This window comes from Leucoraja erinacea, chromosome 32 (genome assembly GCF_028641065.1).
Source record: "Leucoraja erinacea ecotype New England chromosome 32, Leri_hhj_1, whole genome shotgun sequence".
Lineage (NCBI taxonomy): Eukaryota > Metazoa > Chordata > Chondrichthyes > Rajiformes > Rajidae > Leucoraja > Leucoraja erinaceus.
The window spans coordinates 11,322,672-11,336,162 of NC_073408.1; the positions used below are offsets into that span (position 1 = coordinate 11,322,672).

Here is a 13,491-nt window from a genome sequence, read left to right on the forward strand (position 1 = left end):
TAGTCTATCCCTGCTAGAAAGCCACACCCTTGACTTCATTCCCGTCTCTACAAACAGGATTCGCCCAGGTTTTGTAGAAACAAAGAAGATGCTGGTTTATAAGGAAAAAAAAACACGAAGTGTTGAAGTAACCCAGCGGGTCAGGCAGCATCCCTGGAGAACGTGGATTGCTGCCGTTATGTTTTGTGTTGCCTTGAAGTCTATCTTCAAGATAAAGAACAGAGACAGCACTTTGCGTTGTAGTTCTTCAGAACTTTGTTTTGCTCTGATCCGAGCTTCAGATCCAACCCTAGCTTCAGTCCCGTACTCCACCTTGCAGTCCGAGAAGGATCCCCACCCAAACGCCTGCACCTTTCCTTCCCGCTGGTGCTGGCTGACCCGCTGCGCTCCGCAGGACTTTTATTTATTTTGCTCAAAGTTGCTGCATCTGTAGTCTTTCGTGTCGCCGCCCCGCACCCTTATTTTAGCCTTGTCATTGTCTTTTGTCCTACACCACCGTTTTAATCCTGCACCTAAAAGTAGCCGAAGTTAGTCACAGAATGCTGGAGTAACTGGAGAAAAGGAATTGGCGACGTTTCGTGCTGAGACCCTTCTTCACACTGAAAGATGGAGAAGGCAGAACACAAAAGATGACCTCAGTCCATATTCCTTTTCTCCAGAGATGTTGCCTGAGTTAATCCAGCATTTTGTGTCTAACTATTACTTGGCTCAACTTCCTTAGAAACATTCTCACATTTAGTCCTGTCCTTCAGTCCCGTCCCTTGGATACAATCTTGCTCCTCATGCCAGCTCCCCACCCCCAAAGAAGGCCCCGCCCCCACCCCCACAGACCTCCACCCCCACAGACAGGCCCCACCCCCCCCAGGCCCCCCCCCCACAGACAGGCCCCACAGGCCCCCCCACCCCCACAGACAGGCCCTCACCCCCACAGACAGGCCCACCCCCACAGACAGGCCCACCCCCACACAGACAGGCAGACCCACCCCCACAGGGACAAGCCCCACCCCCACAGACAGGCCCCACCCCCCAGACACCCCCACCCCCACATACACCCCCCCAGACAGGCCCCACCCCCAGGTTCTAGCCCCACCCCCTACACACACCCCCCCCCCACCCATACCACAGACAGGCCCCACCCGTCAGGGCACCGCCCCCCACCCCCCACAGGCATGACCCCCCGGACAGGCCTCTACAGGCCTCACCCCAGTTCCCCGCCCCCACTGCGGCGCCCCGGATGGACGGCTCCGGTCCAGCCCCCCAACACGGCCGGTTCCCCAGCACCCTGCTGCCTGTCGGCCGATGGCGCTGCTGCCGGAGGCCGCCGCCGGGTGAGCGTCGCCCGGCGCCATCGGGCGAGGAGAGGCTAAGGCCAACACGTGTGAGCGTCCGTGACAGCGCTGAAGGGAGGGCTGGTGTCAGGCAGCAGAGGAGCCGCAACCATGGTTACCGTTAGCGACCTGCGCGGTCAGGCCATGGAGACGGACTTCGCCTCATGCGAGGCGGGGCCTGTGGAGGAGGCGGGGCCCTATGGGAGGGGGCGGGGCCTAGGGGAACGGTGCCTAGGGGAGGCGGGGCTTCGACAACGGAGGCGGGGTCTGGGTGGAGGAAACCTGGCCTATGGTGGAGGGGCGGGGTCTAGGTGGAGGGGCGGGGTCTGGATGGAGGGGGCGGGGTCTGGGTGGAGGGGGCGGGGTCTGGATGGAGGGGGCGGGGTCTATGGTGGAGGCGCAGCCCGTGGAGGGGCGGGGTCTGAGTGGAGGGGGCGGGTCTGGGTGGAGGGGGCGGGGTCTGGGTGGAGGGGGCGGGGTCTGGTGAGGGGGCGGGGTCTGGGTGGAGGGGGCGGGGTCTGGATGGAGGGGGCGGGTCTGGATGGAGGGGGCGGGGTCTGGGTGGGAGGGGGCGGGGTCTGGGTGGAGGGGGCGGGGTCTGGGTGGAGGGGGGGGGGTCTGGGTGGAGGGGGCGGGGTCTGGATGGAGGGGGCGGGGGGGTGGAGGGGGCGGGTCTGGGGGGGGGGTCTATGGTGGAGGGGCGGGTCTGGATGGAGGGGGGGGCGGGTCTGGTCTGGGTGGAGGGGGGGGGGGGGGTCTGGTTGGAGGGGCGGGGTCTATGTGGGGGCGGGGTCTGGATGGAGGGGGCGGGTCTGGATGGAGGGGGCGGGGTCTGGATGGAGGGGCGGGGTCTATGTGGAGGGGGCGGGATCTGGATGGAGGGGGCGGGGTCTGGGTGGAGGGGGCGGGGTCTGGGTGGAGGGGGCGGGTCTGGATGGAGGGGGGCGGGGTCTGGGTGGAGGGGGCGGGATCTGGATGGAGGGGGCGGGGGTCTGGTTGGAGGGGCGGCGGGGTCTGGATGGAGGGGGCGGGGTCTGGGTGGAGGGGGCGGGGTCTAGGTGGAGGGGGCGGGGTCTGGGTGGAGGGGGCGGGGTCTGGGTGGAGGTGGGCTGGCCCAGGGGCTTGGTTTCTTGGTCCTCCAAAATATTCCAAATGAAATTTAAACTGGAGGGCCTCCTCAATCCTCGCCACGGTTTCCATCAAAGATTATAGATCTTTGGTTCCCATAGAAACCTCACCTGCCTCAATGCCCGGTGGTACTGATCCTGGGTCCTCATGGGTTTTAAAGAGCTGATGGTAATGGGCATTTGAGATGCATTCCCCCAAAGGTTGATAGAGAGGGAGGAGCGACAGGTAGTTACATGTAATGGCAATGTGACCTGTGGGGGGGAAAGGTGGTCAACAAAGGGAAGGAATGGGCTAATAATGTAAGGATAAAAGTGAGGAGGAGTGGGTCAACTATGAGGGAAGTAAAGTGAGGAGGAGAGGGTCAACTATGAGGGAAGATTGACAGTCGTCATTTATTATTCAGTATATTTGTCATATTTTCCATTTTAGGCAATCCTTTGGGGTTGAGGATGACGTGTGACTACTCCAGTTCTGAGGTGGCCGAAGATCTCTTTCCAGGGTTTACCGTCTTTACTACAAGCAGAGCAGGTGACGGGGTGAGTACTTCTGGATGTTGCGTGCTCTTTCTGTTGTTTATGCATGGCCTATATTGTGCACCAATTCCAGAGAATTGTAATTGTAACTCCTATCACAGTGCATTTTCAGATAATTCTCCTTCATTTTCTGTGGTCATGGTCTAGAATTCCCAGGGGTCAGTGAGGACGGCATAATTGTTTTTCATAAGGGTCTTGCAAGTAATTTGGAAATATTTTCTGGAAATTTCTTGCAGTGATGGAGCTCAGATTTGCGTGCGTGGGTCAGATGCTGGTGTCAGAAATGAAGATAATATGATCCAACAACAGGGATAGTTGAGCATTGTCAGAGCCAAGATGCAGGGTTAATAACTGGGGAAAGGATGTTGACATTAGTTCATAGAAGGTTTTTGTGGAGACCAGTGTAGTACTTCTCCAAAACCTTGAGATCCCTGCCACAGGTTGTCCATTGAGACTGAGACGTGTACAATGGTAGGGATCATACCTGCTCAATAGTTCATGAATTAGGTGCCAGGTTTGAGGTCTTGGTCTTTTATGTGGCCAATAACAGCTGTGCTAGAGGCAATAGTCAATTTCATGATCAATAGCCCAGCAGTTCTCTCTCTTTCTGTGTCTCCATTAAATTCTGCACTCTCAGTTCTCAGCAGAGTAGGTCCTTGCATGTTTCGTTTTTTAGTTTTACTTTTAGAGATAATACATGGAAACAAGCCTTTCAGCCCACGCCGACGATCGATCACACTAGTTCCATGTTATGCCACTTTCGCATTCACTCCCTACACACAATGGGCAATTTACAGAGACAAATTAACCAACAAAACCCTACATCTTTTGTAAAACACGGGCATCCAGAGGAAACCTACTAGGTGTCAGGGGAAACATGCAAACTCCACACGATGGCTCTTGTTGTCAGGATCGAACCAGGATCTCTGGTGCTGTGAAGCAACAGCTCTACCAGCTGTGCAAGTGTGCTGCCCCGTGTTGAAGCTGTAATTGTTCTTGTCAGCATTGAGAAATCCATGCGTGGATATTGACTGATTGGCAGATCTCTTGCGCACTTCTGATTCTCCACCAGTTCTTCATCACAATGTTTTTGTCATATACATACAGTTTCAAAAGATCCTAAACAGTAGAATGCGGCACAAAGGTTGGGCCATTTCCAGCAGGAAACAGATACCTAAATAGAAAGCAAATTGCCTAAAATAATTAGAAAGCACAGGGGAGGGTAGATATTTTGATAGGAGGAAGCTTTTGTGTGATGTTTTACAAGTTGGGCACTGGAACAACTGATAATCATAATTTAAGGTAATGATTGGACAAATAATTGACTATCTTGCTATATGAAAAGTTGTAGATAATACCAACAAGTGAAGTCTCCAAAATTCTAGTAGTTGTTCTGACAGAAATAACAAAGATTGCCACATATTACAAGAAAACATTTGGAACTTGAAATCTGCACCACAGGTGATAAATGAATTTCAGTAAGAATACAAATATGTTGATTCACTTTTACAGGAAGAATTTACAGAAAATATTAAAGAACAATCTGATTGGAGAAGACAAAAAAAGGGATTTATGTCTCTTGGTGAACCAATCATCGAATGTCCACTTACAGGCTAACAAATTACTGACAAATGTTGACAAATTGCAAGGATTGTCTTCCTTGTAGCAGAAAGTAATGGCCAGCAAAAATATATTGCAGCTCCATAAGGCTCTGCTGAGACCCCACTGAGAGTACTGTACAATGTCCTGGTCTTTATACTATCGTAGAAATAAGAGAAACTGCAAGAATGATGTTCAAGAAAGAAACCATACCCACGACATTTGTTGACAAAGACTGAATCATTTTTTTCTACTGGAGAAAACACAACTTGAGATGACACAATAGAGATGTTGAAAGTGATTAAGTTGAATCGGAGGCAATACTTCCTTGTAGGAGAATCCTGAAAAAAAAATGCATACAACAAAGTTGCTAATAAATAATGAGGAAATAAGTGACATTTGTTAAGTCTATGGTTAAAATGTGGATGTAACCACCACAGGAAGTGGTTGAGGCAAATAGTGTTGATACTTCCTAAAATTAAGTATTGCATGAGTGAAAACAAAAGAAAAGATTTATTAAATGCTGAGAGGGGATAGATACAGTGAAAGGGAATGTATTCAAATACCAGCACAAAATAGTTGGGCCAAATTGTCTGTTCTTTACTCCAACAAATTGAGGGATTGGGTGCAGGAAAAAGCTGAGTCTGGGACAAAGATACAGACGGAGACCGAGAAAAAGACTGGCTTTAATCCTGTTCTGGTTGTGACATTGCGAATGTAATAAGCATGATTGACCCAGTAAATTGCTAAAGCTGACTGTTAGAATTGTTTCTAATCTAAGCCCTAGAGCCAGTGATCACTAAATTACCAAGCACAGCAGATAAACGAGATTTAATGCAAGGGCCTGATTTACACCAACCTGAAGCTAGCAACTGGGCTCAATGTCACCTCTTCCCTAATGGGGATCACAGGATTCATGCATTAAAGGTTGTATAAAATCTGTTTCCTATAGATAATGTATTGACAATCATAAGGAAATGGGAGTTATATTGGGGCTGAGGTATAATGACAGACTAATCAAGTTGTTTTCCTGAGAGCAGAAACAGGAAAGAGTGCAGAACTCCAGAGGGAGTTGTCTATATTGTTCTGGCAATAGTGGAACATAAATACCGAGATGAGAATAGGTTGTAGTAATAGGTTGTAGTGAAGGTAAAGGATTTATAACAGTAGATTTACATTTTTACGAGGCAGCAGAAGACCACAATTTGCAACAGCAATGAATTTCTAGAATATTTCCAGGGCAGTTTTTTAAAAGCAGGGTTTAGAATCGACATGATAATAGACCAGATTAGTTTTCGTAATGTTGATTTAAAAATGGAACGAGACCATTAGGAGTGAAGCCAGGAAGCATTACAGAGAATAATCAGCATAGAAAGAAGTAATTTGGCCAATTGGCTGTGCTGATGATTAAACTGTACTTAATCTCCACCCTATCTATCTGCTTCATCTCTGGTCTTTCTATTCCCTTTCTCTCATGTATTCATGTAGTTTCCTTTAAAAATCATCCAAATTATTGTACTTAACCACATATTGGCAATGAGTTCCGCATTCTAATGCTCTGAGACATTTTGTCTAATTTCGCTATTAAATTCAATAATAGCTAGCTTATTATACTTATGACCCCAGTTTTGGATTGTCTGAAAATGTTTCCTAAAATTAATATTAGTATCTATTAGTATCAGTATAGAAATTTGTTTTCCCAGGGTGGAGAGGACAAAGGTAAGGTGAGAGGGGGAAAGTTTAATTGAGATGTGTGGGGCAAGTTTTGTACCCAGAGAGTGGTGGGGCCCTTGAACACATTCCCTGGGGTGGTGGTGGAGCCAGATATAATAGTGGCATTTAAGAGGTTTTTAGATACGCACATGGAAGTGTAGGAAATAGAGGGATATGGATCATATACAGGCAGATGAGATTAGTTTAACCTGGCATCATGTTTGGTACAAATAAAGTGGGCTGAAGGGCCTGTTCCTGTGCTGCAATGGACTTAAACGGCTAAATGGCAAAGATGGGTGGATGGATTGGGGAAGTAGATCAACGGGAAGCAGTTGAATGGATATATCAGGTTTGATGGGCTAAATGGCCTCTTCCTGTTCTAATGATGCTCAGCATCTCATAGCATTGTCTGCTGCAGTTCAAGAATGCAGTGCCGCACCATCCTCTCAAGGTGAAACTAGAGATGGACAATAGGAACCAGCCTTGCCAACAATACACCCACCTAGATATGTGGAATTGAGTTATACACTGTAATGCAATCAAGAAGTTCCGCCAACAGTGCCAAAGTGATGTCTAATTAATTGTCTGGAGTATACATTCACCATAATACTTGGAGTTGGAGGCTGCCCAAGTGTTAAACTATTAGTTTAACAGGTCTTCGTCCTGAATAAGAAGGAACTTTGAACGCAGTCAGATGGGTTTTACATCAATCACTGCAGGGATTCCGTTATAGTGGAACTGACCTGAAGAGATTTATTAATCTAGATGAAAGTCCATTTTTTATAACTCTCTATCCTTGCGTCTTAGCTGAGTGGGAGCTGCCCTCTGACCTGGCATTGTCACTACCCTCTGACTGTCTCCAGATAGTTTTGGTAACTCTAGTAATGCACGTTGCAAACAGGTTGCTTACTCCATTGTCCTATTCTGTCCCCAACCCTGCAGCTGACAGTACTTGTGTGCACGTAATGATATTCTCCTTCTTTCCAGTGAGATGGCTGCCCCCCTGCTCCTGGTGTTTTGCAGTTTGATTTGCTGGGTGTCAATTTACATCTTCCTCCGTCAGCTGAACTGTCAGCGCTGCTGTGAGTGGAGCTGTCGCCTGGTAACTCTCGTACATGGCGTCCTCATTGTCTGTCTCTCTGGATACGTTGGATTTATAGATGGGCCTTGGCCATTTACTCATCCAGGTGGGTTCTGGAGCATGATGCTGTTAGCAGAAGATTATCACACTGTTTTATTCTTACATTGACAAATTGGATGGAGTCAAGCAGGAGCTGGCTTTGACAGACTGGTAGTTCCACAGAGACTATGGTTTGCGGTGGGCTTAATCTAAACTATCTTTGTTCGTTTTGTACGACTCCTGAACCCAGGGCATTTGCAGTCACTGCTTGACTAGTTTGCTTTGTTGCAAGCACTGTGCTTGGCTGCATCATATTTGTCTGTTTTGACCCTGGAGAAAGAAGATTACATTCTAAATAAATCACTCAGAGATGATGCAAAGTTATGATCTGCCCATCGATTTCTGAAACGGACTGACCCAGGGGTGACACTGGGTGTAATAGATAACTGTAAGCGTGCTCACGTATAAATTAAGGTTGTAGTTAAGAAATGGCAAATCCATCTCTAAATATCTACTGTTGTTCACCTGCATTTGAAAAATGTGATTTATTTTTGTTTGATGTGTTTGGAGTCCCTCTGAGGCTGAGCAAGAGCTAACAATCAACTCAATCTCCAGAGTATGAACATAACTCATGTGATTTGCTTCCTGGGGAAGCCTAGTGAGTCTAATATTGTTGGGATAATCCCCAAGACATGGGAATTTCAGGCATAATGATAGTGCAACAGGATAAAGAGCTCAAGCAACAAAACATTTCAACATTTCTGTTTCCCTTCCAGCCATATGACATACTCAGCAGGGAATTATGCATTTGTTTATTCAAGGGTGAATTTACCAGTCTTCACGAGATTCCTTCCTCTTCATGCTCGTCTGGAAATGCTGAGGCTCTGTAGTTTGCTCTTTGGCTGGTCAAGTCATTCCTTAGGGAGCAGTGTGAGTTGACAAGGTTAGAGTGTATGTGGCCGTGTCAAGTCATGAGGTTTTGCTTCTGTGCATGCTCTAATATGGGAGACCAATGTGCAGCAGATATTACAGTGGTCAAAGAGGTGGGAGTGTATGAGAGCAGTGCGAGGTTGCTAAATCTGAGTGCATAGGAGCAATTTGGGGTGACAAGGTCAGCCTGTGTAGGAGCAATGTGGGGGTGACAAGATCAGGCTGTGTAAGAGCAGTGCGAGGTGACAACGTTAGTGTAGGGCGGTGTGGAGTGACAAGGTCAGAGTTTGTAGGGGCCGTGTGGGTTGACAAGGTTAGAGTAGTAGTGTGGGTTGACAAGGTGAGAGTTTAGGGGCAGTGTAAGGTGACAAGGTTAGTGTAGGGACAGTGTTGATGACAAAGTCAGATATACAAGAGCAATATCAGCTAGACCTGCCTTATTTTCCTTCCTAAAAATGGAGTTGAACTTGACCTTCTCATGAGTGCTCCTGAGTTGTTGTGGAGTACTTGGTCCCGTTGCTATAGGAATAGTTTCTCTATCCACTGACTGAGTGGATCACAGTGTTTTACTCAGCATGCCGCTTGAGGAGGCTCTGTGACCTTGGTATCAAAAGCCTCATCGGTCTTTGTTGGTCTGCAAGCTCCCCATGCAGTTCTCACATAAAATATTGACTGAAACATAAAATCTGTTTCTCTCACCCCAGGCATTAATGAGTATTTTCAACCTTTTCATTTTTAATTGAGGTTTGCAACAGAAATATTATTTTGCATGTTTGTTAATTTATAACTTAATTACAAGTAATGTAAGCCAAGAGAATAAACAAACTGTGATGGAAACACACTATAAGTATTGGAAATGTCAGTTTTCATATGGAGAGAGTTATTGAATGGATACATATTTTAATCGAAAGTGTTAAATGCAACATGCATTTATATTTTTTAGGATCTCCAAACACACAGCTTCAGACCCATGTGCTGTGCCTGTCACTGGGCTATTTTATATTTGACATGTGCTGGTGCATCTATTTCAAAACGGAAGGTCTGGTGATGTTGTCTCACCACAGCCTCAGTATCCTGGGCATTGGCATGGTGTTAGATTTGGAGCAGTCAGCTACAGAGGTAAACGCAGTCATCTTCGGCAGTGAAGTCACCAATCCGTTCCTCCAGGCTCGCTGGTTCCTTCGACAAACTGGGCGTTACCACACTTTGCTGGGAGATATCGTGGACATTCTGTTCATTGTACTGTTTTGCAGCGTGCGGATTGGGGTTGGTGCCAGGTTGTTGTACTGTGAGTTATCTTCCCCCGTGCCCCTCCCGATTGTGAAGCTGGGAGGCGTTGCCATGTACATGGTGTCCTGGGTGTTCATGGTGAGCATTGCCAGATTTGCCTGGAGGAAGAGCATTCACAAATACAAGACGTGGAGGGAACGGAGCCAACTCAGTGTACACCCACAGATCAACGGGCACACAAAGAAAGTTTGCTAGCTTAACAAAGTGGCGTGAAATGAACTCCATCCTCAACCTTGTTTCCTTTATTTGTTTGTCATTCTTGAATGCCTTTGGCAGGTGGATTATTTTAAGTTATTATTTTAATTATTATTAGTAAGAGATGTATTGCAGGTAGCTCCTGATGGTCACAGTTTTCTGATGTCAAGCACCACCAGTATTCCCGGCGGTGTCTGACTAGCACATTGTCTCTGCGTCAATTATGACATCGCCCTAGTGTGGGCCCTGATTATTTTGGCTATAGGCATGTGATGATCTTAAACAATCTAATTGCATGGTAACTGGTGTCCAAGACTTCTATTCCCCCGCCACTTCAGTTTGTCACCTTAGTGTGCAACCCTTCAATGATGGTGACCTCAGCAGAGTGCTGTTAATCACGTGCAGACCTAGATAATGAATGTTGGCAGAGGAATGTGGGAGGAGTCATGGTCCTCAGAGAGATCAGAAGCAGGGACCTGGTATTTTTCTACCTGATAGGTAGTTGAGGCCATTTGCGCTGTTCTGTGTCACCCATCTTTGATCAGGCAGCTGAGCCACCAAGTAGCCATTCTTGGGATTTATTTTTGACATTGGAGGATCTTTATCCTCTTCAAACCTCCCAACATAGGAGCAGAATTAGGCAATTCAGCGCATCAAGTCTGCTCCGCCATTTGATGATGGCAGGTCTACTTTTCTCTCTCAACTCCATTCTCCTGCCTTCTCGCCGTAACCTTTGACGCCTTTACCAATCAAGAACCTATCAAACTCCATTTTACTTGGCCTCCACAGCCATCTGTGGAAATGAATTCCACATCCTCATCATCTCCTTTCTAAATGTATGTATTTTTATTCTGAAGCTCTGCCCTCTGATCCTAGACTCTCCCACTACTGGAAACATCCTCTCCATATCCACTCTATCTAGTCCTTTCATTCTTAGGCCTTTCAACAACTGCCCTTCAGGAAATGGAAACACTTGAAAGATGTGGATATTTAACTAATGTTCAGATAAGTAACAGTTATCCGGGGCACCAAGCACAACAAAATAGGATGCAATAATAAATTGTCCAGACTGTGGATAAAATGGAGTTTAAGACTGTTGTAGTGGAACATGAAGAGGTCGTCCCACACCACAAGCCCATTGCGCTGGATCAGTATAGGCTGTAAAGCAAGGAGTTTGACTGTAAAGCAAGGGGACTGAAGGGATCGAGAAATAGTATGATTGATTGGTAGTTACTTAGATTTAAAGTAAAGGCCCAGGCCCAGAGTGATTGGACCAAATGGCCTTTTCTGGTTTGTGTACGATTCCTGATCAGTGCAGTTTTGTGCCATTGTTATCAGGAGTAAGCTGCCGGTTCACAACGCAATACCATTTCCCTGCTCATTCATCATACTTAATGTTTCTTCTCGAAGATGTTCCTGCCCATCCCCCTTGCATTTTTATATTTCTTCATCCTGAAACATTAATTATGTTTCTCTCTGCATTGATGCTGCCTGCCCTGTTTAGTTTTTTTGTGCAGTTTCTGCTTCATTGCATCTCTTCCATTCGTTTTTAAGTGAAATCATGTTCGGAGTTCTTTCGAGGGTTAGCATAACTTGCAAATTTTCATGGGAATTGGCTTGGTGTGATTTTGGTAAAAGAACATTAGATGCAAGGAATACTTTCACCAAGGAGAAAATCAACACATGCCATTTCAATATTTGTAGGCTGGAGTTTAAGATGATTGCAATAATTTTAAATTCCTATGCCATTTGTTACTGCATCATCCAATTTTGCATAAATTGTTTCAATTGTTTATCCCTGCAGATTCTATTATGTGGTCTGTTAGATCTTCTGCTAAACCTCTCACCCAAAGAATGCCACCCATCTTTCGTAATTTCATATTGAATATATATTGAATATATGGCATCATTTACACAATAACAGGGGGAATCCATTCTGTCCCATGAAAGAGTCACAGAGAAAGGCAAATACAGTTCAGCTTGTGAGTTTTTTGCATTGGAACACGAGGTGATTCCTTCACCCAAATTTCATTGAAACCAAAGTAGGCCATTCAGCCCCATTATCCATTACAAAGAAAGCAGAATAAGCCATTCAGCCACATGAGCCTCTTATAAAGGCACAAGTGGAGTTATTTAAATTCCCAAGCCTATATAGGAATAGGTACCCCAGTCCCACAAGTATTTTACAGAAGCACGAGCAGGGCATTCAGACTCTAGACTGCTGTACCGGAACATGAAAAGGTTGTCCCTCACCACAAGCCTATTGTACCAGATCAGCAAAAGGCTTTTGTGCCCTTGATTTGTGCAGTGGTTTGTACTTTTTTTCATTGAAGTTCCAAAACTGCAGTCTAAGAAACTCTATTTTATTCACTGTCTGGGACAAATCCTTTTTTTGTACGGTGTCCAGGATATAGAAATCACACTTCTTTCCCCTCTACGATTACTTTTTCAACCCTCAATCCCATATCCCAAGCTGTGCATCTCCCCTCTTTCATCAATCTTTGCTTCAATTCTGTACATTTTCATTTCCAATCTATTCATTTCCCCCAATTATGCCACTTCACATGTATCCGTAGTGAAATTTATTTGCATCAAACTTGCTTTGCTTCTAACTGCAATCACCACTTCCATCCTTTTATAGTGCTGTTTGTATCATCAGTAACAATTGCTGATTATATTCTTTTCACACAAGGAAGGGTAAGCTGGTGGTGATCAAGAGAGATTTCAGCACTAACCACCAAATGCACAGCACCAGCCTTGCCGCCTTCAGAGGTGTACATTTCCTCTTGTACCTACTACCCTAAAGGGCATTGTTCCATCTGTGATGTGAACTGTGCACAAGGTGTCTTTGTAAAGTAATTTATTTAGCGATTTATTAAATGTTTTTGGGTGTACAAAATAAATTCTGTTTGTCAAAATCTCAGTAATTTCCTTGTGGATTAATAAAATTCCTATCCTCTTTAAAACCCAAGCTAAATATCCTTCATGTGCTGAGAAATTTGCTGACTGCCTAACATACTCATGTGTCTGCATTAATGCTGCAGTGCACACAAGTAAACAGCGACAGAAGTTGACTGCAAAGCCACCGATGCAGTTTAAGTGGCCACCAGCAGGTGGCAACATGTGTCCAGCTCTTCTGATCTGCAGCCTGGTAAACAAGAACTCAAAATAGAAGGGTCTCGACCCGAAACGTCACCCATTCCTTCTATCCAGAGATGTTGCCTGTCCTGCTGAGTTACTCCAGCATTTGTGTCTATCTTCAAAATACTCTTCATTGGGAGCTGCTCAGCTCAAGAGCCACTGTAAACTACATCAGAGTTTGCAGGTTGCTTCCATGTACGAGAACAGTTCCTTCCAGTATCCAAGAAGGGTGCAGATAGCATTCTTGTTATGATTATTGAAAATGTTGATGCCAGATTAAACAATGTAGAAAGTTAATATATTGTTAAATTACAACAACTAGTCTACAAATTAAATCATTTAACAATGAAAAATGAATTTTGCTGAGATAGAGAATAGATTCTGGGTACCATTCACATCTGGATGGATCGTGAGGAACAGTCCAAATTGGAGCTTGGAGCATTCTGTAGAATGAAGGGCTTAGGTCTAGTATCCTTGAATTGATTTAATTCAAATTATTGTCATATGCTCAATT

At 45.7% G+C, this 13,491-nt stretch overlaps 1 protein-coding gene across 3 annotated transcripts; it reads left to right on the forward strand.

The window, feature by feature from the left end:
- The first annotated feature begins 1,279 nt into the window (after positions 1-1,279).
- Positions 1,280-11,721, forward strand: tlcd5b (TLC domain containing 5b). Of its 3 annotated transcripts, none has more exons than XM_055660752.1 (4): positions 1,280-1,378; positions 2,886-2,992; positions 7,289-7,488; positions 9,295-11,721. In XM_055660752.1, exons 3-4 carry the CDS (start codon positions 7,293-7,295, stop codon positions 9,834-9,836), a joined length of 738 nt encoding a protein of 245 aa, XP_055516727.1. In that variant the 5' UTR covers positions 1,280-1,378; positions 2,886-2,992; positions 7,289-7,292; the 3' UTR covers positions 9,837-11,721. The 3 variants fall into 3 exon arrangements, with proteins under 3 accessions (XP_055516727.1, XP_055516728.1, XP_055516726.1); XM_055660753.1 differs by having other exon boundaries at positions 1,286-1,464; XM_055660751.1 differs by having other exon boundaries at positions 1,286-1,442.
- The last annotated feature ends 1,770 nt before the right edge of the window (positions 11,722-13,491 follow it).